The following is a 25,168-nucleotide window of genomic DNA, read 5'->3' as shown; positions in this document are numbered from 1 at the left end:
GATATAAAATGATATCGACGTACGTAAAAACAGATTAATAAGTATCAATAGAACATAGACAAAGCAAGCGAAATACGCGAATGGATGCAGACGAATTGCACCGAGCGAAGAGGCATAGAAGTTTCGCTGGAAATAATTCTACAGAGGGACGAACTATCGTCGATCTGGTACACATGACAGTAAAACGAACGAGTACGAGTGCTGGATCGCGTGACTCGGTACGCTTCCGATGCTTCGAGATTAGTCTCGTCAACCTAACCCAATTAAACTGGAACTGTTTTACTGAATTTCTTCTTAATCTTTTCGATTAGAGTATCTCCTCTCGATTAGAAACCTTAGAAGTCTACTATTAATAATATTCTCCACTATAATTGCAATCTGTGCCCATCATTTTCTAGCTAGTACTAATTTATCACACTCGAGGCCCGATTTCTTAAAAGGTGGTTTTTGGTTTACAGGATGTTGGGTGGCGTGGGAGGCCGGCACATGTCTACGCGTCGGCGTGGCAGTAGCCCGCTGGTGCGTGGAGGTGCGGGCCTCGCAGGATATGCCGGAGCAGGGACCTCTGGAAATTCGAACGATGCTGCCGCGTTGCCACCGGACGTGCAAAAGTATGCTACCAGGAGGCGAGGGGCAGTTACCACCAGCGACCATAAAAGCTGCGCTCTCGTGCAGACTCGCCTTAAACTCGGTGACATCATGTAAGTCTTCCGCTTTCAATCCTTTTAGATTTAGTATTTCTTTCGTGAAAAAAAAGTCTGTCGAGGAATCCCTCGGTTGGGGTGCCTGACTACTATTGCCAGCAGTTTTGCAAGGGATGAAACTGACAGGGTGACGGTCGGTAATACAGCAGACAAGACTTGGTTTTTCCTACCCTTATGTTGGGGTAGATATTCGGTATAGACGTCGATAAGCAGGAGACGGCGTGTCTGACCAACGCGGTCGGTATCTACTTGTCGGTACAGACAAGTACCTACATCACTCGAATCGATAATATAGGCGATGATACTATCAGTCTCTCTGATACAGACGAGGTTGCGAAGTAGAGCTCTGCTATGGATACATTGAAGCTGTCTCTAAACTTATCAGCTGATAGCGCGCCATATCAGCTGTCGTCGATAAGAGTTCAGGAATGATACAAGCAGATGGTAATTAGTGTTTTTACTTCTTCTAGTACTGAGAGTGTCTAGATTATGAAATTAATACTGTATTCTAGAAGATTTTTGAAATGTCTAACCAATGGCTGACTTATACTACTGCGAGTAAGATTCAAGGCTCAGGGACATTAGATGGCATTATCCTCTGTTTCATTTTTTACGCTTAATCGAAGTATTGTAATCGATTCATGAAGATGAAGTGTAACACGTTACACGTGATACCAGATGGCGGCAGTCGAAGGTTGCGGCTGACCATGCCGAGGTATGCACTACTGCGGCTGAATTAAAGTCTAATGTAGCAAGGTGTCTGTACTCTCGGCGCGGACGGACTTCGATGCTTTTTGTGTTATCGATTAGCCTTCGATTGTTTGGCCATTACACTGTATTTTTAGAATAGCCTGTCGTTGCCCGATTCGCTAAATTTATTTAGAATTTCTATGCACATAGAAGTCGTTCCTTCGCAGTATATCTTCCTCGACGTATGACCATGCAAATTAGTGGGACTTCCTCTTAGCATTTTCTTCAATGTATCTATGAATTGAAAGTGACATAAACGGGTCAGGAGTCAGCTTCTCCGATGCCACGATACGTCTTCTTCTACACGAGGACAAATCGAAATAAAACATTCGTTCGATCTTTATTATCGCTGCCTCTCCCTTGGCTCCATTCAGTTGAGATTGAGTGTACAGCAGCCATCGTATCGGAGGTGACTGCTCGAACTCTGTAAAAATGGAATCAATAAAAGGAATCAACGTGGAACTAGGTCTGCGATATCGCGAATAAAATCAACAAGGTTCTCGACCTTTTTTTATTAAGAACATCGCAGACAACGTCGGTACGGCAACTTCATTTCCCTTCGATTATCATCAACAGGCGAATCAACATTCCTGCAAATTTCCTCTTCTGTCAATACATATTTGTTGCCTCCAGGCCCTCCACGATATTAACCAGTTACAGGACAAAGTCACTGAAAGAGAATCAGCTTCGTTTTTGAAGGAATATCGCGGGTGGAAAAAAAGTAGGTCGCGATCGAATTCGTAAGTGAATCGTTGGCTGTTCGATTCGGAAGAGGCAGAGTGCTTTGCACCCTCTAAGGGGTTTCCGGTTACGCGGTGGCTCGACCTACGGGTCGTGGTCTCGCGGAGAAAAGGCCGCCGCGCCGGTTCCCTGCCAAACCGCAAGTAGATTCGAGGCTGTCCGACGTACGATTCACGGTTTTTGGCCGATCGGTAACCAGGCGTAGTCAGACCGTTTCTCCGTCCCTCCCATACTCCGGTCGGTGGTGTGTCACTGTGGTGAATCAAGTCGGAGTCAGAGTCGTGGAGTCGAGTCGACTCGGTCGTGTGTTTCAGGCTGGTTGCCGGCTACCGCCGTGAATCAATACCCGCATTGCGCGTGCCACCTCTCTTTCTCTCTCCCTCTCTCGGGCTCTCTCTGCCTCTCTGCCTCTCTGCCTCCATTTACCCCTTCCCTCCTCCTTCTCTCCCCCTTCTGCTCCTCTCCCTCTCTATCCTTCCACCTTGCCCATTCGTCTCTCTTCGTTTCTCACCCTCCTCCTTTCTCTATTCTCCCACCTTGCCACCACTTTCTTTCCTTTACTCAACGTCCCTCTCTGCCTCTGCTCCTCTGCCGCCCCACCACCCTTGTTTCGCTCTTCTCTTTCCCTCTCCGTTCGTCTTCCTCGCGTTTTCCGCCGAGCAAGTTCGTCTTTCCCGCTCCACTCCCTTTCCCTCTCTGTCCCCCGCTGTTTCTTGTCCTGGTTCACCCTTCGGAAGCCTCCGCGATACCGCGATACCCGGTTCCCCTCGACTGTCTCCGTCTTTCCGTGGGAATCGGTCGTTCGACTTTCTTCCTCGTCGGTGGAGGCAGGGGGCGAGAACCGAAGACAACCGAGGAGAGAAAGTGACGAGCATGGGACGCGTAGAACGGGCCACGGGGAGGGTTGGCGGCCGATAGCGGACTCTGAGGGTTGCACAACCCCCACGCGATGCGAACGGGTCTACCCAAGGAGCACGCGGTTGGGGACGAAAACCACGCGTCTCTTCTATCCTCGTTTGCGAAATATCGAGAGATTCATTTCAATTTCCTGATCTCCATGTGTGTCTTCTGCTGTGCGATGATTCATAGGGCGTTCGAGAACTGTTGGTACAAGTGGAAAGGGGGTGATTATAATAAGTTGAGAGTATAGGATAAACTTTTTTGATATCGTGGTTCGTTTTGGGGAAAAATGAGGTTGAATTATGATCGGATGCAAGCGCACGCAAGTATAATTTTGAGTGCTTGGTGGCTACACGGGGTAAGGGAAACACTCTCGGTCTGACCACTGACTGCCTCTACGGTACGCTAGAAGCATTCCCCTTGCCCCGTTTATTCCTCAGACGCCTAAAACTGTAGTTCGGTACACTTGTACTCGGTCAAAGTTCAAAGTCACTTTCCTCGACAACTAAGCATGATATCAAAAATTCTTGTTCTACATTTTCGTCTTATTTTTCACGTAGAATCACCCTCTTCTATGACACTCTGTATCCTCCAATCTTTTGATAAATTACATATAGATGCGTTTCGATACATCCTGAATGATCTCTAAGACCCCAGCCGCAGTATCCTCAGGTTGGAATTGAGAAAGATTTTCTCGGTGCCGTGGTTTCTCAATAGACTCGTGACAAAAGCAGCTGCAACGGCCAGAGGTCACTAAACTCGAGGACCGATGACTCCAGCAACGTGCAGCTTCGGGTAGCCTCTTCTGGGAATGATATTTTCTAATAAGGCGGTAGGATGACAGGAGTCCAGCTACTTGCTAAGATTTTATATCGTAAACCGAGGGCATATCTCCGCCAACGTTATATTGGCCTCATAAATTGGATCGTATACCGCGACGCAAGAAACTATTTGGTCCGCGTACATCAAGCACTTCCCACGCTCCGTTTGGTTAAACACTTTACGATTAAGCAGAAGGAGAATGAAAGTTAGTCGCGATATTTACGCTCGACATTCTAGGAAACGAGATAATGCGAATGGTGGATGCGAGAACGCTTCGCCGAATATTCGCTCGTTGTTCGAAGATTTTCCTCGCGTGGGAGGATTAGTTGGAGCGCGTAAGCTGCTGATAATAAGCCGAGAAGAAGCTGCGACTTGGCTGACACCAGAGGGGTTATCGGTTCTTGGAAAGTATTCGCTAGTTTCTCGGTATTCGTTGAAGCTCTTGGATTGGCGCTTCTCAAGCGACGATGCCCACTAAATGAATAAACGAAGAAAATTGCTAAATAGACGAGCAGTCCTTTCCCCTGGACAAAATGTATTTCGAGAGGAGAGACGGTTCTAAGGACGAGCACGCCTCACGTGTACCAGTAAGTACGTTAACGTGAGAGAAATGGATTAATTTGCGAATGACCGATCGAAAGCGAAAGAGACGGCACGACGCGGAAACCTTATGGTTCTATCCTCGGTATAAGGAGACGTAAATCCATTTGGGTCCGCTTCGGCAGCATAGCAGCCCTTACGTTAGAAGACCAATAGATGACGAGGCTAACGGGGTTCAGATGACTTGACTTACGAAGCCCTGGCCGTGCTCTTTCGGTGCAACGCACCGTTTTCCTTTCGTTATGCCCAGCAATGAAGTCGTTACGAATGCGGGTCATAGAATGCGCTCCACTTTCCTTTAATGCTCATTACTCATCCAGTTGATCGAGCACCATTACGCGACAGGGTTCCACAGCGTCGGCAGCGAGGGAAATCTGTTCATCCTAATAACTTAAGAATCGTTTCCCTCGATCGCTGATCCAAGACGATCGCCTTGTCGATCAGCGAGCCCTGCCTCTCCCTGCAAGAGCCATCATCCCCTTCTTTTGATCGTTCGACCGTCTTCCTTCTTCTCTGCAATTTTCAAGCGCACGAACAGAGGATCGACCAATCGATGAACATCAAATTAGTCTTCCCCTGAATGATTTTAGCCGGCTGCTCGATCGGCCGTGTCTCATCCGATGCTCTCGCTTAATCTTGATTGGTGGTCGACTGAGTGACGTCACCTTGGACCCTTTGACAGACCGATCGAATGATTCGATTAAAATTCTCACAGTCTAAGCGTGCTCCTGTTGAGCTAACTGGAGACCGTCTCGCAGGCAGATGACGAAACTCGTCGAGGTGACGACGTGGTTTTCGTCATCATTGTCACCATAGCTGCGAACATAAATTCTCATTCTCTCTACGAGGGTAAAAGCTTCGCGCTTTATATCGTCTCAAAGCCAGGGAGAAACTTGAAATTTTGTCAAGATAATGTAGGATCGTTGCGAAGAAGCTTGTCTCGGGGATTGCACGTTTCCAAAGTGGAATGACAAGTGAGGAGCCTCGCCAGTTTTATTTCAGTCGACGAAGGCGTGAAAATGTTACTTTTTCCAATGGATGAAGAAGAGCGCCGTTCTATGGCGACGCTGAGACTTTGTAACAACGCGTATGTGCGCGCAGGTTGAAACAGCGACGCACCATAAATAGGACGGCCGCAATTAATGGGCTGAAATTAACCCTTCGCGCTCGAATATAGAGCCGCAGTCGATAAGCAGGACAAAGAGAGGGGAGGGAAAGACCGAGCGTAGTTACTGAACAAATTTAGGTGCGTCGAGCACTGTGCGGTACGCGATATTTATAAGACATTATGCGCAGCGCTTGGAAATAATTATTCTTGAAATACGTTCTTCGGAGTTCTTCGTACCACGCCGCAGAGAAGTCGCTGAAAAGTTCTTGCGCTCTCGGGAGAAGTTGGCGATTCCGTGAGAAGAATTTTTCCTTCCCTCTTGCCTCCGAATTTCTCGATTACTTTATCTCTTGAGAAAGGAAGGAAAAAATGTCTACTTTGTTTCAAGAGACAGGAGGGCAATAAGAGGTCCGAGTGTCTTTGAAATCAAGTTGTCTTCCTTACAAGCACCATGGAAGTTAAAGTAGCCGATGGGACCATGAGTCTTTCGTCGTTTATGACTTACGATCTCCTCTGACAGATCGCTGACGAAATTGGTAGTTTGAAAGTGCAACAGGATGCATAAAGCAACACGAATTTCTATCGAATTATCCCTTCTTGGCGGTGAATCTGCATTGCATCGTAACATTAAGCTTTTCTTTCGAAAGAATTGCAACATAGTATCGAGGAATGAATGCGCAAAGCGATGCTTCAAATGTAGGGTCAAGGTTTCTCCGATGATTTCAGTAATTCGTTCTTGATCGACGAGCGATGCTTAAAGATATTTTCGTGGGATTCTTTGGATATTATCCAGGGTGCGAAACTAGCGCAATGCTATCAGAATCGGAGAACAAGGATAGCGAGTTCTCTTTTCAATCTTGCGATAAAAAGTGGAGAACAGAAGAACCCAAATTGAGCTGCGCGAAAACTTTTCATTAACCACTCAGGGAATCAACTTTCAGAGAAACAAATTTCTTAGGACTTTTGCGCACTTATAGATTAACGCTACGTGGGTTCATAGTATCACGAAAGATGGCCTGCGTCGAAGCGGATAAGAGGATGATACGTTTTCTGAGAAAACTCGAGGTAGTTTCCCTGAGATCGGATCAGTGGTATTGCAGAGGAAAATAAAATCCAGTGCTTCGGAAATTGCGTCTTAAAGGTACACAAATCTTTGTTTTCCATCTACCCCTTCAAAGAATGCATCTCGAGGCGAAGGGAAGAGCCATAATTAGTTCTTCCACTCGATCGTCGACCTCGCTCTCTTTATCGACGGTTTCCAACGTTTCTACGCAGTTGACTTCGTTCTTCTCTGTCACGGTGAGGCAAGAACGGTATAATTTTAATTGCCATAGCAGTAACAGTAGTGAAAGTTAGCGACCAAGTTCAGGGTACTCGACGATTCAACGAACGCCGCGATAAAATTGATCGATCGGCGTGTCGGAAAGCTTTCTGGGTTCTTAAAGTTACATTCTTGATTCAAGATATGTTGATTACACATTTTTTCTCGGCCGTGCTTTCTCGTTAGCGGCGATAAACTGGCAAGGAACGGCGATAATATTCGAAGGAAAGTTTCACGGCTGGTCGCCTCGGCAGGATAGAAGCATTCGGAACGGTAACCGACAACTTTTCTAATTAGACTTTTCTCCGAGATTCTCAAGAAGCGGACCAATATTACCGAAAGGAGAGATAAAACTCGCGATAATCCGTATCGCGCGACAGTGTGTCGGTATCCCCGGTATCCCCGCGATCCCCGCGATCCCCGCGATCCACGCGACCGTCGCTGGATACAGGGTGGATAGAAGGGGCTAGCGAAGAGGGCTGTTTGCTAGCGAACGGTGGATCGAGCGCCGCGGAGGAGCACGGGGGTGGCTGGGTAGGCAGTCCAGGAGAGTTCGACGTCCCACATTTTCTCCAACCCCTGCCAACAGCGAGTCCACCACCTACGGGCTCCTCTTCCATCTCTTCCTCCCTACCCATCCCTTCTATCGGCCGCAACGACACTCCCTCTCGCCTCCCTGGGGGCTCCTCCAGCCTCGACAACGTTTCGCGATCCCATCAACGAATGAAGGTCTACCAGCACGCTGGTAGACTCGACGACGCGGTGCACCTCGTTGCACTTATTGTCTCCTCGCTCCCGGAACACGAAGACGATGAACCGTGGGGTCGGCGTGAACGCAACCACGTTCTGAGAAAGAAAAAAGAAGAAACGCGAAGGGGAGAGCACGATCGAAGGGGTTCGAAAGGTCGCTAAGACGATTTCTTCGGGAAATGTTGTCGCCTCGGCTCGGGAAATCCCTCGTCGAGATGCGCCCGCGTACGCTTCGTTTGTCGCAACCTTTCGCGAGACGCACGCTTCAATTAATATTTCTACCGCGAGGGAATCGAAAAATCGTCCAGCTTCATCATCCCCTGAAAAGGAAGGCGCCCAAGTGCGCGTGAATCTAGGCGAGGATCGAACGATGAACCGCAAATGGAACACTAGATATTTGCCCGGCAGCTTCCAACAAAAATAGAGATCTGTGTATCATGCAAATGTAGCGGGCATGCATATGCAATCGACGAGAGAAACAACCACAATCTTTCTGTCGATACGAAAATATCATTCACCGATCGATAAAGAATGCGTCACGCTATTATTTCGATCAGAACGATGTGCACAATTTTTTCTCTTCATTCCTATAGATTCAGAATTAAGGGCACTGTTCAATCATTAAGCTGTACGCGTTGATTTCTCTCGATAATGGGGGAAAACGATATCACCGAACAATACGTAATAGTGCATCAAACGACTACTCATAGTCACGTTGTCAAAGTGCACGCGTACTTGGAATCGATTTCTTCCTCCGCCTCTCTCTCTTCCTCTTACTCCGTTTTCTCTTTTGCTCCGCGCTTTTGTCCCTTTTTATTCCACTTTCATGAAAATACTCGCGAATTCATCGTGCCACGGGCCTGACGAATAGGGAAGAAAGGTTTCGTCGTCTTTCTCCGATCTGTCTCAGCCTCGTTTCCAACTTCGTGCATGAAAAACGCTGGGACTGCGGTAATTAAGATAATTGGAGTAATAATTTTCGTCCGAGGACCAACGTCACGCGATATCACTGTCGATCGTTCCAACAAAGGCGACGTCTGTTCTACTCGATCCGCTTCTACTTTTACACGCGCATGGCTGACTATAAAGTTCCCATTCTACTAGCAGGTAGAATCGATCTGCACAGCGTCCAAGCGTGGATCTATTGCGAATCGAAGTTGCATTTATCGTGATCGGTAGGAGCACAGTTAACCATTTCATTGTTCCACACGAGCAGAGGAGATCCGATCGAAATTTCCGTGCCAGCCACGGTCGTAATTGGCGAATAATTTCATCTCCATTCGCAGCGCTCCTTTCGACGTATCTTGCGCGTTCACTTTCAGCGTTTTCAGAGGCCACGCAGAGGCCTTTCAGAGGCCGTGGAATCTGCGAAGGAAATGGGGCTCGGTGTACGCACGTTCAATTCGGTGGCCTAGCGGAATCCGATATTGGGTTATAGCGCTCGCAGGCTGTCAGGCAGGCAACGAGAGCAGGTTCGAAACCTGGGCAAACAGCCATTAGTAATCGATACTCGCGTAAACATCGGAGGCCGCTGTGTTCCAAGACGAACCAATTAATTTGCCGCTTTAATTCGCGTCCTAGTCGGAGCCGCGCGTTCGCAAATGTTTGCACGCGATCCCTTTCCCCGATCGTCAAACGAAGAAACCTCCCCTCGCGACGAATAAAATTGTGCGTCGACACGCGCGCAATTCCTGAGATCTCTGCTCGAGTTAGGGGCAGGTATTGCCTCGGTCTGACCACTCGACAAGCAGCGAAAAAGCTCAAATTGCGGTTTGATATTTGCGAATGGGGATGCTCTGGATGGAGATCGATTTTTGGGAACTGGAGGAGACAGAGATCGTCCGATATCGCGAAGGGGAGTCGTTAAAGTCGGCGGTGGGATTTTTGCCCGAGGCTTCTGGAGCAATTTCCTGCTGGTGTGACAGCGGGGATTCGGAAAGAAGAAGAAAACAATGAGGGTGGATGCGGAGGGAAAACGGGACGAACGAGAGGGAGGAGGAAAAATAGCAAATACAAAAGCTACGACGACGAAGACCGCGGCGAATGGCCCGGCGTTCGACCTGCAGGTGCAGAAAACTTGACCGAGTTTTCGAGGTACACGCGGTGCAGGGCGACCCAGATTTCACTCTCTCTCGGTCTCTCTTGCTCCAACGCCACCCCTGCGTCTGGGAACCCCCATGCTTCCATCGAGTGCGAGTCACGACCCTCCCATAACCTACAAACCCCCTATACACTGGCACCACGGCCTTAGAGGGTGAATTCATTCTAGTAACTTCGTTCCTGCGTGCTACGAAACTTGGCCTAACAGAATTACTCATTTTTTCAGACTCTTCCATTTATAAGACTCGATGAAAATGTGTATATTGCGCGAGGCTTTAGAAAAGGTGCGTAATTTCAATCGACGTTTCACCGAAGAGGCGCAAAGCGATTTTTATTTTTTTACGCAACAGGAAGCATCCCTTCAAGCGTTAACCTGGGTGGCACGCCACGATTGTTTGCGGTTATAAATAGAGCGTATTTATATTGTCTTTAACACACGATGGAAAAACAGATCGATGAGTGACGACGGTCTCTCGGTTTCCCTGAGATATCACCACGTATGATAACATCGATCGTCGTTCAACTGACGTCACGTGCGCGGTGAAAACGTGTAAATCAGACGGGGGATCGTATTTTATTACATATCCTCGAACCCGTTTCCCGTTGATTCCCCTGTTCGATGGCCTCCGAAGATCCACGCTCGAGCTGATAAACGGGCGCCACACAGAAGCCCAAGCAAACAGAGCGCAGAAATTGTTGCGTATGAAAAGTCTACAGCCAAACTCTACCACGTTTCGTATTTCATTTGCGAAATACTTTCGATAATCGAGCAATCGCATAGAAAATGTTTCTCACTAAAAAGTCGATCACCAAGTTCCCAACGAGGCCTCGTTTCGTCACTCGGATAAATTTCCACGAATCACTTTTTCAGCGTTCCATTCGTTGCAACATTTCTGTTGCAGTAATCCTTCCCTCTTCGATTATTACACTTGGCAGTGTAGAAGTTTTTATCTCCTCCTTCCCAATCATTCGCGAGCGCCACTCGAATTGGTTTCAATCACTGCTCAGAATTGAAAACCTATAAATGGCCAGTTTATTGGTCGTCCATCGTGCCTTACGAACGTAAATAGGAACGCTGGAGAGTGCGTGTTCTCCTTCGGATTAATTCCGAAATAGTATACAGTACTTAAAATTGCGATCCGAATTTCTGGGTGAAGGTCCACAGTTTACGCTTCCAGAAACTGCGAAATAATAAGGGAGACGTTCTCTGCTTTCACGAACGTTCGTTCCAAGAACGCTGCTTCTGCGAGAATTTAATGGGCCATTCTTATATTCCCGAAACGGAAATGTCGTGCGACAGAATTGCGTGGGCGAACCAGCACAAGCGATTACGATGCATCGCCAGGAGCCAGACGCCATACAACAACACCCGAGATTTATTTCGAGCACGATGACAATGTTGCAGGATCGTTGCGCCACATTTTTCTCGGTAAAAAGTCGTCAGTGCTTCCTTGTACCGAAACACGATTCACTAGGGACTGATTCTTCGAAACACGCGACGAAATTACGAGCTCGTGCATTCTCCCTCTATCCCACTACGCTCCAAAGAAGGATTGAGTATTTTCCCTTGGTTTAAAGCTACCGTATTTACCTCTACCTCTGAACAGGATATACATATGTATCTCAGTGAGATTACGCTCCTTAGGTAAGTCTTTCACCTTCTTCCAATCCGATTTCGCGACGGTCTATAATCACGGAATTAGCCACGAGATAGTTCAGCAACTGGATGACTCTATTTATTCGCAAACGCTCTTATTCTTTCTAGTTAATGCTATTACTAACCACTTAAATATGCATGTATAGTTCTAAAACGGTCAGTATGAATAAATAAATGTTAGAATATGATGGAGCTCGAGGCTCGGGTTCGATCGTCGGCCATAAATTATCAGCGTTCCGATAATAAGCCGAGTTCCTCGAATTCCATGCTGCACCCGACGCTCCATTTGATCGTGGGCGAAGTCAAAAGGCCGAGTTGGCAGACGGGGAAAAGATTCAGGTGGTTTCTAGTACCTGTCGCGCATCGATCCCCCTCCCGCGCCTCCCCCGCGACTTGGGGAAGTTTAATCGATGGTGTCGTGGCGTGGCGCGGCGCGCCGCGAATTCAGCTAGAAGCTACGAAAAAGAAATGCTAGAGCGAGTGGAACAAAAGAGAGAGGAGCACCGACATATTGATTTTATCGCGTTCGCGTGCACCGGGAATCGTATCGTCTCGGTCTGCGAGCAAGTCGTGCGTACCGCGGACGATAGTTTGCCAAACGACCCAAATAAAAGCGGAAAGAAATCCAGAGGATGCCCGCGAGACGCGTGAGAGAAGGATTTCTCCCTCGACTCGCTCGCATGCGTGTCTACTGAAATCCTGAACCCCTTCTCGTTCGCTGCATCGAGCTGTTCGAACAGTATCCTTGGACATAATTAGTACAATTCTATTTCCACAAGTTCACTGCGTGCGTAACTGGGAGCCTTCGGCTATTATGTGTCGCCTAGTTCTTATTTCGCGAGGAACAGAATAGAAACTGTACAGAGAGAGAGTAAAGGAGGATGGTTGTGGCTCGAGTAGAAGGATAGACGTCAGTAACCGGAACGTTGAGGACACCTGCACTCGGAGACTCGGTCCTGCTCTTCGCCAGACGTTCGTCAAGGTCTCGAAGGAGATCGCTGACGATCTAGGAAAAATTCGACAATCGATGATCGGATAGAATGTTCAGGCTGACGAGGCCGAGGTACTCGCGTAGTAGCGTAGCGTAAGGTAACGCGATCGGCCACGAGGAAGGAGGAAGCGAAAAGCAGCTGGGGAAGGGGGTTGAAGAGGGTGGCGGGGTGGGTGACAGTGGATGAGCAAGGAAGAGAGAAACGAGAAGAAGAGAGAGTCGATGAGCGATAGAGGAAGAAGGGGGATAAAGGGAGGAGGGTAGGGTGCGAGTTGGAGAAGGACAGAGGGTTGGTGTGGAGGCAACGGGAGAATCGGAGGGTCGTATATACGTATCGCATCAGGGTGTATGCACCGAAGAGGGGTAGGCCGCGGCGGGGGTCACGGAGTGCGCTGACCTACTGTTCCACATTCGTCGCGCACAGCAGCCTTTCCGAACTTCGTGGCGGAGCGAACCCAGAAACCCAGAACGCTGCCCCTGCACCCCCCAACCCTACCACCCTTCGACCACTGCCCTCTCTTACTCTTTCGCACCGACTTCCATTCTCTCTTCTCCTGCTCTCTCCCTTTTTCTCCTGCTCTCCCTGCCGTCGTCTCGTGGATTTCAAGCTGAATCCTTTATATCGTGGAATCGCGCGGAACGGTGCAGCCGTCCGGGCGCATCGCGATGCTGCGACTTCTTCCATTTTTTTTTTTCTAAATATGCCTAACTATATACACGCCTACATTTGTACGCTCGTATGTCTCCGTGATCCACTCCGCGAGTTTCAGGCCGCGTAGGAAATGGATCGGGCATTCGTTGGGAAGTAAGGACTGTACAATCCTAAATTTATCGGTTTCTTTTGGCAGACCTTTCGGTAAACCTGCTTAATTATGGAGGAGATCGAGCAGAGACTTGCTCCATTAAAGTAGAGAATATAATCCACCTGTCGAGACGTTTCCTACTTCGAATAACTTTCAATAGGCTGTTCAGGATGCTTTGGGTCAACAAGTACACGACAATTCGTCCCACTCTCTCGTATCGAAGGCAATCAATTTCTCTTGCGAAATGGGAGATGAGGGCAATTGACCCTTAAGTTCCTTGGGACTGAACCCTAGTGCGTTTACGCGTGTAACGTGTATCCAGCCTGGCTCGCTAAGTCGTTTGGAGGATCTTAACAAGAGAGGCAGAAGACGATCGGATTCGCGAGGAAAACGGTCATCGGATAAGGGAACATCGAGTGCCAGCCTAAGAAGTTTATCGCGGTCATTTAGCAACGATGTGGCTGTTACCTCGTTTCGTTCGCAAGGGCAATTAACACTCCTCGCGCGGCAGGATCGTTGAACCGCCTAACAATTTCTCTTCGATTCCCTTCCGAAAATGCTTTTAACTCTCTCCTTCTGAGTGTATAGCAGGTTCAGGGAATTCCCCTAGATAAGCATGAAGACTTTTCTACGAATTCAGGGTTTCTAAGTCATTTTTCTATGAATTATTGAAAATCTTACGAGGGTGTAGGGCGCCAGGATTACAAGGAACGTTCTTGCAGCCCGAAATCTCGTTTCCCTCCCCGTTGACAGCACGAAGGCGCATGCCCCGCCGCTGCCGGCAGTATCGGTTCGACACACACCAAAGAGAGCGAAAGCTCACTTACACACACGAATTCTTTTGCACACATGCTAGCGAAACGCGGGTTGTGACACCTGGCGTTTCAACCAGGTAAACGATATCGTGTAGGCGTCGATTTCGAAAACGCGCGCGGGAACAGTTCCACTTTTGGATATCAAACAATTTTTTATTATCCTTATTTCTGACGTCAATGATTCATATGTTCCTTGCAACGCGAGGTTGTGATGTTGAATGTAGATCGACGATAAACTGAACACATTCGAATGAAAGAATCGAACCTGCTTCCATTTTCAGAGAAATAATTTGAGAGTGGAGAATCTTAGTGAATATACTTGCACGATAGGTTAAATTCTATTAAACAGTTTGAGAATGACGCGCGACGTTCAGAGACACTCGGCGACAACGGACTAATAGGCATCGGACACGTTGCGCGGGAATCGGCTGTAAGAACTAGTTTATAAACTTCTGTCGTAGTCGATACACTTCTTATAGAAGGTTAGGCTCGAGATCGACAGTGACAATACTAGAAAAACTGTGCGCGTCAAGGTGTCGATTAACCGTTGGAATCGTGTCAGTTACGATTTCGATTCGATTCGTTCGGTTGACACATTTTCGCGAGCAGTGTACCTTACCTCCCGATAAGGTTCACTCGATTGTTTTTGGAAGTCGTGGGTGGACTGAACGATCGAAACAATTTGAAGCACTGATAAGTTCCAGCGCGATCAGTGGAAGCACATCGAAAAGGGCACCGACTAGCCATCGCTACGCACCTGTGCCTCCCCACCTGAGGGTGCAACGCGAACAGAGACGGACGATCGCTGAGAGGGTGCGATTTCGTGCAGGAGAAAGAGAGACGAAGAAGAATCGAGGCTGATACAGGTTGGAGTAAAAGCAACCGACGCGGTGGAGGGATAGAGAAGCAGAGGAACGGAGACTCCGAGTCGCGGATCTCTGAGGAAGAGTGAAAGAGACAGTCGCGGTGCTATGGGGCGCGGGAGATAGAGAAGAAGAGAAAAACCGCGGGAAAAGCGAGGGAAAGACGAGGAGGAAGCTCGAGGGAGGGCTCTGAGCGTCGAACAGAGAGGGTGAACAGAGAGGGTGAACCGAGAGGGTGAACCGAGAAGGAAGAGTCGCAGAGTCGAAGCGATCGGGGTGCTAGAGAAGGAAGACGAGTGGAGGAGCGGCGAGGGTGGCGGTGGCGGACGAGGGAGAGAGAAGGAGGGCAGAGGGAAAAGAGACGGAGGAGCGACGCGTAGGTGGTGGTGGAGGAGCGAGAGAGCGTAGTCGAGCGACCGTCCCGCTGTGGCCACGAGCTCCGACGCTCGGGGAACGTAGGTAGTGCGTGAACTTCCGGCCGAGTGAAACGGCCAAGAAAGAAAGGGGTCGAGAAGGGCGAATCGAGATCTCGCTGGTAAGCTCGGTATCGTCCGTGGGTGGACACTGGGATCGGTGGATCGACGCGATCATCGGAGGCCTCGAGGCACGCGTTGGTCGCGCGCGGACCCAGGAGGACGTGGACGAACCGAAGAAGGTGAACGCGGACAGTGGTCGCGAACGAGCGTGCAACCGAGGATCTAGTGGGAACCGCGAGTGGCTAGACGAGGAGAGGGGGAGAGAGTGCGGGTGTCGGTGAAGGGAAAGGTTTCGGTGGTCGCCGCTGGATCGCCCTCGGTGACGCCGAGGGACGCGGGTGCGTTTGTTATGCGACCGTGGTACAGTGGCGGTTGACGGCGGTAGTGGCGACGGCGACGAGGACGACGAGGAGCAGGCTCCGTCGAGGAGAACGTGGACGCGGACGAGGAGGTGGAGGAGGAGCTGGAGGACGAGGAAGAGGAGGAGGAGGAGGCGGTGGAAGAGGAACAGGTGCGGGTGCGGAAGCAGGAGCCGTGGAGAGAAAGGAATCGTCGTTGCGAGAGGAATCGAGAGTGCGTTCTGCTGTGCTGCCGCAGGGGAGGAGGGGAGGGAGGCTTGAAAGGGAGGAAAGACGAGGACGTCGACGACGAGGAGGAAGAAGGAGAGGAAGAGAGGTGCTGGAGAAAGACGAGGAAGAAGAAAAGGAAGGTAGTGGCTGGTCATGTGTGTGTGTTGTCCCGTCGTCGAGTTCGAGAGAGTTTAGAGCTTAGAAGGGAGCACAAGGAATCTCCCCTCTCTTCTCTCTCACTCAATCACTCACTCACTCACTCTCTCTCTCTCTCTCTCCCTCTCTCCAGTCTCGTTTAATCTCTTCGAGTGATCGTTTTTGCGCGAACGTGCGTCTGAAAAGAAGAAGCTAAACGTTGGGAACGAAGCGCAGGGGCGTTTCAACGAGAGAAGAAGCAAGAGGAACAAGAGGAAAAGGAAAGGATATCGAAGAGAGAAGGTGGTATGTGGTGATACTCCTTTTTTGTTCTTTTTTCGTTCGGTTGTTTGTTGGTTGCCGGGAAAAGGCTACTGTGTTCGTCGAGGAAACGGAGCCTTTTGTCCAGTGTGGTGTGTGCTTTTTACAAAGTGGTGCCTCAGCACGAAGAGGGAATCGCCAGCAGGGCAGAGGCTCGAACGCATGTAGGAACATGGCCGCAACCAGCCCCTGCCTCCCTCTAGAGGTGAGTTCAGCGAAACCGAAGCGGAACAGCTCTGATTCCGATTCTTCGCTCGAGCAATTCCCCTACCAATATTTTAAACTGATCATCCACCTCTCGTGCATCGTATCATCCTCCAATTATTTACCTACACGACACCACATGCACGCGCACGTCCCCAAAAGGCTTCTAACCTATCTGTGTCAAGAGGCCTGTCTTTTCAGACATCCCTTACGTTTGACACGCTTCGCTTCGCTGTACATTCGATTCAAATGTCAATTTAGCCTTTAACGAAATCAATGCAATAAAGCTGGAAGTTGAAAATTCATCCTACACGATGGTACATTGATTCGTGATGTTGTCTGACCACTTCTGTCTCCATCTCCTTCCCGTTTCTACTTATGCACGATGCAGACAGAGTCTTCGAAATGAGTAGAAATTGCTGGCCCGAAAAATATTGTCAGACTCTCGTCCACTTTCCCACTTCTTGCTGTTTTACTCGATCGAAATAAATGAATCTTCTTTAATGCATCTTGTAATGGAGTTCTCTTGTATTTTCGACGATTCTCTGGGTTTCCGCAATAAAAGTCAAGGATTAGTAAAAGCAGAAATATTACACAGCATGCTATGATATCGCTGAGTGAAGGCTCGTTTCTCTGGTTCTGTTTGGTGCATATCGCGCTGGCCCCGTTTAGTCTCCCGTTCCTATCGAGCTTTCATCGCGTCACTTATCAGCTTCTGGTGTCTGTTCGTGTTCGCGAATGCAGCGGAAACGAGTGGTTAAAGGGAACGGCTACGATCCCTGGGGGGATTCATAAAAGTTACGAAAGAGCCTTTGGAACGTCGTTTCGCCACGTTGCTTTGTACCTTTCTGCCTCCCCCAACTCTTTCTGTCTTCCTATACTTCATTAGAAAGCTATCAGAAGAGCAACAAAACTGTCTCCAATTCTTCCAACGAGACCACCTCCTTTTTAGGCTTCAGTCGAATCGATAAAATTCCAAAGAGATACTTTGACAAGAGTCGTCTTTTCAAATGACGGCAGTTGTCTTTTTGGTAGACGCTCGAAGAAAGTGGCAGGAATTTTTTCTTGCGCTCACTCTGAATGGAGGAATGTGGAGAAAATAAAAGACGCTATGAATACTCTACTGTTCTAAAAGGAAAGTCCGATAGCGTAAGATTAGAGAGACTTTAGAGTTGGTGTACGATTCTAGCTGGCTCTCCGGAGCGATATTAAAATAATTGGATAAAAAGTGGGTTAAAGTTTTTATCGAGTTAGCTAGCATTATCGAGCCACGCAGCCGGCGTCCTTAAACAGTGAACAGTTTGCAGTATCCAGGTATTGTGTCTAAAAAGTAAAACCTACTAAAGCTTCAACAAAATTAAAAGGTATCTCGCGTATTGTACGCTTAAGTCGACTGAAGAAACTGGTTACGCTTTCTTGAATCGGGTCGCAGTAGAAGTGTCCGAGCCTGATCAGACATGCTACCAACAACTAACTTCTCAACGCATAAACAACAAACACGGAACACTTCTACTCAATGTTCGCGATGCTACTTAGCGATTATCGGGTTAAAGACTAATTAAGAACGGGGCAGGGCTTTCATTTGCACGAGGGCATTTTTCCCGTGACTAACAGCTCGTAAATACAAAGAGCGTACGCTTCGAGCACTCGTTGTTCCGACCCTTAATTTGCTCGGTAGCATTGGAAATTTATTTTATACGGAACGATTTATCGCTTTCATTAAAAAGCAGAGCAATCGTTAGGGAAGCATTGCGCGACACCTTCACAGCAGCTATTTCAACTTTAACCCGCTTTTCTTTCTCGGTTCTTTGGCCGAACCGTCGAAAATAAAGGTCGATGACCTGGATCGAAGCGTTTCCCCTCCAAGCTCGATTCGTCTATTATCCGAAATTACCCTCCATGTTGTCCCTGTTTCCTTCCATTTTAAATCGACATTCCATCTCGTGCATTCTGGCTAGAGTTCCGTGACAGCGCTTCAGTGGAGCAGCCTCGACCACAGAATCGTTCGAATGGCAATATTTAATGGTTCCAGGACCAAACGACGACGTCTAAGGGCGCAAAGATTTTCCGATCGTTTAGGACCTGCATCGCACTTTCCTCGAAACATACTGTAGGCGTTGGCAAGGTGTCGAGCACGCTATCGAATATTGCTCTCGAACCAATTTAAGTTCGGAACTTGACGTACCAAGTTCGTGGCTCCCGAATATCCACAAGCAAGAAGCTGTTCTCCGAAGCGTGTAAACCACGGATAACAGACAATAAGATAGCTGATCCGTGGTCGAAAAGGTTCTAATCGAACTGAAACGAAAAATTTGCCCCTCTGATCACGAAAGCAGGTCAACGATCTCGGTTCAGAGAATTCTAGCGAAAGTTAATTTATTAGAGATCCGTAGAGCAGGTTTGTCACGTAAAAGCCGGCGTTACGTAACTGTCAATTAAATAATGGCTCTGGAAGCGTGCCGGTCGGTCGTTTCGCCGTTCGCTCGGCTGATCGCGTCTCTCGTGTATCCGGTCTCGATACGATCGCTCCATTCGTTACGCCCCAACTCGATCATCGCGAATAGAATTATGAATCTGTTTCGGTATCTCCGTTCCAGAGGGCGAGAAATCAAACGACGCGACTTTCTCGTCGAAATGGAAAGAAATTTCTGGGCGAGAAAGAAAGCTCGGTCGCTGGTCGACCGAAAAATATTCTCAAGTACTGGGAAGGAAGGGGGACAGTCCCCGTGGCGTCTCGGCTCGTGGAACTCGACGAATTTGGGTCGAAGTTCCGACGGAAGCGTTCGTCGACTCGCATCAGACCGATTGTCGGGGCTGATTGCTCCCCGACCGAGACTCCACGGGGTTGGTAAGCGTGGCGAGCTGGTGAACGACACGTGCCAGCGACGAGATTCGGGCTCACAGTTGGCAGGACTGGCTATGACGCCCGTAGGGGAGAACGGGAAGAACGACGACGTTGGTGGAACGCTGGCCGAAAGAGGAGGACGTGTCGGCGGGTGAAAGAGGGTCGTTCCGAACGGCCGAGGGGGGTCGAAAGGGCGGCATGAATGAACGATCAATAGATATATAGTCACTTGCTGCCAGGTATCTACCTTCTCCTCTATTTTCTCGGATAGACCCTACTTTTCTTCTGAAAACAATCTCTGGTCCCTTGGAAAAACGCTCTTCCTTCCTCGTCACTTATCTGCGATACAATTTATTCTGAATATGTATTTTCTGTTCACACACGTTTCCCATAGATCCATGTATCTATTTCTTTTTGACATGTAAATGAAATTGTTCATGAGAGTCTACAGTATGTGACTTCTGTGCGTGGATATACGTACACTTTGCCACAGTAGGTGATATAAAAGTGTCCTTCGTATGTAATGAACCTTGCAACTCCCTAGGGTGGGTTGAGCAGCCATCACAAGGTAATTTGTTACTTCTTGATAATATCACGCGGTTTTAATACCACTCATGTTATCTAATTGATACCACATCTCACTGAGTACAGAGTGGTAGGGTACTGAAAGCTTTCCAACAGAAATTTCGAGCGATTTCCTATTCTGACTATCCATACAGTCATGATTCAGAGCTATAAATACGAGCGCGAAATTGGAGCTTTTCGAAGGCACCTAAGGCACAGCGAGGAAAAGGAGAGAGGCTCGTTTTCCGATGACCAGTCGCGCTCGGCTGCTCGGTGACCTCGCGGCGTGGGTGGAAGAGCTTTCCTGCGAGAGTATGCGTACATTACTGCGTGTGTGCGTTCGTACACTGCGCACACGTCAACTGCTGCGTATTCTGGCCCGTCCAACTTACCCTCTCTCACCCTCTGCGTCCTCTTTCCTGTCTCCCTCTATCTCATACTCGTACCACTTGGCAAATGCTGGAGACGTCGAGTCGCCCCAGTTGACCTTACTATTGACAAGGGCGCCTTCCCTGATTTATTAAGCTTCAGGCGACGCAAGGAAATGAGTTCCGAGTCGCGGGCTAGGAGTAGTCCGATGGAGAAGAAGTAAAAACGTAGGAAAAGGTTTTTCAACTCCTTCATCCGCTCTGGAACTCGATCCCGAGACGTCAGTCTGATATTCTTAGAGCTCTGTACACTTTTCGTGTCAGATATTTCCACGTGACGGTCGAAGGAAGGAAAATTCGAAGCTGTACTCGCCAGAAAGAAAAACGTTTCTACCTCGTTTAGAAGTATCCATTCGAAGTTCAGCGCACAGAACCGATAACTAGTCGTTAAGTTGGACCGTGCTTATTCCGAATTCAATAGAAACTTTAAACGAGAATAATTTGTCATTCACGGAAGTTTTCACACGTAGCTAGAAACTCGTCTCAGGAAGAGGGAGGGTTTTTCTTGGCTAATGTGAAAATGGTGTCGACTCTCCCCCGTCCAATAATCTCTGCAGCGAAGCCGTCTACGTTGCGTCGCAGCTATAATGTTATAGTTCAAGGATCTGAGAAGTGAGAAGCGTCGCGTCACGACGCGCGTACGTGTCCGCTTTCGGGGAACGATGACGACACGCGTTGTTGCGTTCCGTATCGGATAGTGGCGTGCTCGACGCGGTCGACGAGTCTCGTACCTTCAATTAGATAAATCGCCGGCTCGAAGGTTGAACACGAACTGTATCGTCCGTGCTAGAATGTTATAGTTCAAGGATTCTCGGTGTCTACTATACGAGTACCGTCGCCATTCGCTGAGCCTGGCTCGTTCTACGGGAATTTATCGCGTAATAATAACGTCGCGCTATTAATAAGAGCCGTTGATCGATCGTTGATCCGACAACAGTCACGCTCTAACGTTCTAAGGCCCTCTGCTTGGATTCTCCTCGACGAGCTGGAAGCATCGAAGTTTACTCGAGCGGACGCAAATTGATGGCCTACTTGGTAATCAGGGGAAAAAGGAGGGGCACTGTAACGCGAAATCACTGTTGAAGGGACGAGAATGCACGATGCAGGACGCTAAAAAATCTGCGAAACGTTGATTCTACTAGCGGTAGAGACGTTCAGGCGAAAGTAGATCCAGATCGTGTATAGTCAGACAGGACAGTAGAACAGGCTGCGGCAGTTTGGCACGTCCAGTCTATTAAGTAGTAGATTCTCGTGCGTGGTCAGACAGAGGAGAGCGAGGTTGACTTGTGATCGTAGTTTATTAAATGAGCCGACGGAATATTCAACTGTTCGAGATTATCGTTTGGAGTTGCTTCTTGAACGATTCGCTTAATTTACGGAATAGCTAGAAATTGGCAAGCCAATACGACGGATTATTAGCGAGCTATTTTTTATTTGCGACGAGCAGTCTTCTCGATGTAGCAATAGCGGTTTTAAAAGACTCGTGGGTCGGCGCCAAGTGGTACGAATGCTTGTCTGAGCTGACGACGAGGATATAAGCCGGAAGAGTTTGGAACGCGTAGCGTTAAAAGTTCTTGATCTTCCAAACCATTACGTGGATATTAGAAGTAGAAAAAGAAAGTCTGTGGACAGCCTGGATTACTTCAACGAGTGGGAATTTCAATAATTAGTACGTGCAGTTCTTCTGTCTTCCAGGAAGCAGTTGAAGCTTTCAATTCTGTTCAGAGATTTAAATGGATGTTATTCTGCCCGTTAGACTTTCTGGGAATTATATGTGCAATCAAATTTGCATACCCTAATTAGCATTTCTTCGGGGAACTGTTAGTGTTTCTTAATCTATTCCTGTCATCAATGAATGCGAGCTTCTTGGAAGGGTTCTTTCACGGTCGCGTGTTCCGTTCATTCATTCGTAGTAGTCACCAAATCATGCACTTGAGTACATGGAACAGGTGTTTATGCCTCGCGATTCATTCTCTGATTCATGAAAGTTTCCTTTTCATTTTCCTGCCCACTTCATGCAGAAGCTCAATCGCTGCGACATAGATTTATTAATAAATGTGAGAAATCGAAGTAGAAGAAGTCAGCATTGGCACGCCTCAGAGAATTGTCCTAAAACAACCTGTATGGTTCACCTTTTGCGCCCCTGCCTGACTCGCGTCGGTAGACATGATTTCCATAAAGTTTGCGAGAAAGGAACCGACGAAAGGGGATCCAATCTGTTCATCACAGACACGGATATGGAATGCACCCGCACTGGCTGGTGCAACCTCTTCAGAAATCGCGTGCGCGGCAAGTGGCGTGGGTGTAGGACGAGCCAGACGTCTCCGGCGTCTGATCATGACGCTGTTCCGTTCTCTCTCTTTCTTTGAAAGAGCTAAAGTCGTGGCTGCAGGTCCCAGAGGCATCGTCGGGCGCCAGACGAGCACGATTCTTTCCTTCCTTCGCGTTACCAGCTACATAAATACGCAGCTGTGTCCTCTGTCGTTGGAGTTGCGACTTGAGCATTCGCCAATCTTGAGATCATCCTGCCAGCAGCGCTTTTTTCTTCTTCCTCCTTCTTTCTTGCAGCTCGTCCTACAATCGTATCTCGTCAGTTTCTTCTTCACCTTCTCAATACGACTGCATCTACTCGGCAAGCTGCTCGCAACTTTCGAATCGAGGAAAGAACCGATCCGGGAAATCGATAGACTTCTTCGTTCCCGTTTCTATTATTAAGCTTGCATGGTTTATTAAGATAAGGTTGCACGCACCATTTCTCACCGATCTCGAGAAATAGAATTGATCTTGTTCTGGGAAAAGGTTGCACAGTCTATAAGACAAGCTATTATTTGTCTAGCTTCTCGGAAATCGACCTTTCAGGACTGCAATTCAATATCGTTACAGTTCATCTTGGGAATCCCGGCCACGCTTGCAGTCGAAAGTTTATCTTCGGAACGTGGAAGACGAAAGTTTCAGGATCCTCAGAGATATTTGAGCGGGTTAGGTTGGCTTAGTTCGTCGGCAGGGACGCGAGTCGCATTTTCGATCGACTCATCGCGGCCGAGAAAGCAGCGTTTCAACGACGGTGATCGTTGCTGACCGACGCAACGTGGTAAAACGCATGCGTTTAGACGCAGACACGTTTATAGTGGCGGAGCGACAAGTAGCGCGTTAAAAAGAAATCCATGTCTTCGACCTCCACGTGACCCCGCTTTTCGTTTCTTCCTCCACGTATGCCTTTCCTCACGAGCATATACATACAACCGTGATATTTTTATTTCCAGCGATAGACACGTCGTCTGACTCGCTATTTCTCAATCCACTAGTTTCTTCAACAGACAAATAACAGAGGGCTCGAGTTCAGAAGAGCTTGGGCCGCAAATAATATTCATTTCCCATCTCTGTTGCATCGAATAACGATGTTAGGTCGACGAAATACGATAGTACGCGCGTGATTAGGCAGCGCACGCGTATGGGACGGTGTCTACGCGCAAACGAACGCAACGGCATAACGCACGATCGCAAACCTGTTAGTGGTAACGCGAGGGGGCAACGAGCGGCGAGAGGGAGTGGTGGGAAAGGAAACGGATACACGTATTCGTCGCACACGTGTACGGCTGACGTAACCCCGGTTTCTGAGGGCAAATAGACCGAAAGGTAATTTTGCCAGGGCATGTAGGCGGTTATTATAGCTAGGTGGCTCTCCAGCAGGTTAGCCTTCTCCCGTTTTCCACCCTCTTCCACTAGCATCGAGCTGCGTGTACACGAGTTTAATGCGCAGACAATGCTATTACTGCTATTTATGGCCCCTTAGGCTCGTATTAGGCTCGTCAGAATGGCCCTGGATATTCTAATTACGCCCAGTTCCCTCTGTTTCGCTCCCCCTGCGCCAGAGGACATTCGACGATTTTTAGGACATTCATTTTTTTTCGAGTTATTAATCATGTCGTCGAGTCGACAAGAGCGAGAGGCATTCGGGAAGGGCTATTCAATTTGCCTCGCGCAGATAGTCCGATTCGTCTTGCTTCTAGCGTGAAAACGATCATTTTCTTCAAATCGGACCTTGTGACACTGGTGCCCCGAGGTGTCGATAATAGCATCATCGATCTTTCCCCCCTTTTTGCGCTATAGCGTTCGAGAAACTTTAGTTCCGAGGGACTCTGTGCTTGTTCTTGGAAGGAGAAGAAAAATTACACTGTCCCCCATGGAATTAGAATACGTTTTGGGATATTTGCGAACAGCGTACTTCATAGCGAAGATTTTCTGATAAATGAACAGGTAGGTTATTAAAACGAGTGGATCAAGCGTTGATTTCATCGGCCTTGCGTTCGTTTTCTCGCGAAAAAATCGATGGAGGCCTAGCGTGCCATCAATGGCAAAAATAGCTTAGAATCGCGGTTCTATTCTAAGTTGGCAGTAGGGACACGTGAATCGCGCAATAATAATAACGTAGCTATCGTATAGAGAGTCGAGAATGAAGCTCGTACGTCGAGTGAAATCCATCCGTCGAAGGTATTACAGCGGACGCTGCATCAAAGCGTTTCAAGCCACGCGCGCCAGTCAAACTGTCGATAATACGTCTATCGATCTTTCGCGCGGTCTTTCAGTTCCATCCGCGCGTATGGTTTCATTAGAAACTTGGATTCGGTCGAGCTACGCTAACGCAATTGCCACAACATCGTTCGTCTCGAAATCTTCGACTTCTGAGAAGAACGATCAAAT

General features: G+C 48.3%; 1 protein-coding gene across 1 annotated transcript in view; it reads left to right on the top strand.

The window, feature by feature from the left end:
- The first annotated feature begins 459 nt into the window (after window positions 1–459).
- Cac (calcium voltage-gated channel subunit cacophony) overlaps window positions 460–25,168 on the top strand; it is a 64,485-nt gene continuing 39,776 nt past the window's right edge. The window contains exon 1 of the mRNA XM_076377180.1: window positions 460–701. Coding sequence (XP_076233295.1) covers window positions 460–701 — 242 coding nt within the window. The remainder of the gene's footprint in view (window positions 702–25,168) is intronic.

Source organism: Calliopsis andreniformis, chromosome 4, assembly GCF_051401765.1.
Source record: "Calliopsis andreniformis isolate RMS-2024a chromosome 4, iyCalAndr_principal, whole genome shotgun sequence".
Lineage (NCBI taxonomy): Eukaryota > Metazoa > Arthropoda > Insecta > Hymenoptera > Andrenidae > Calliopsis > Calliopsis andreniformis.
The sequence above is the reverse complement of the archived record's forward strand: the minus strand, read 5'-3'. Positions and strand labels throughout refer to the sequence as shown.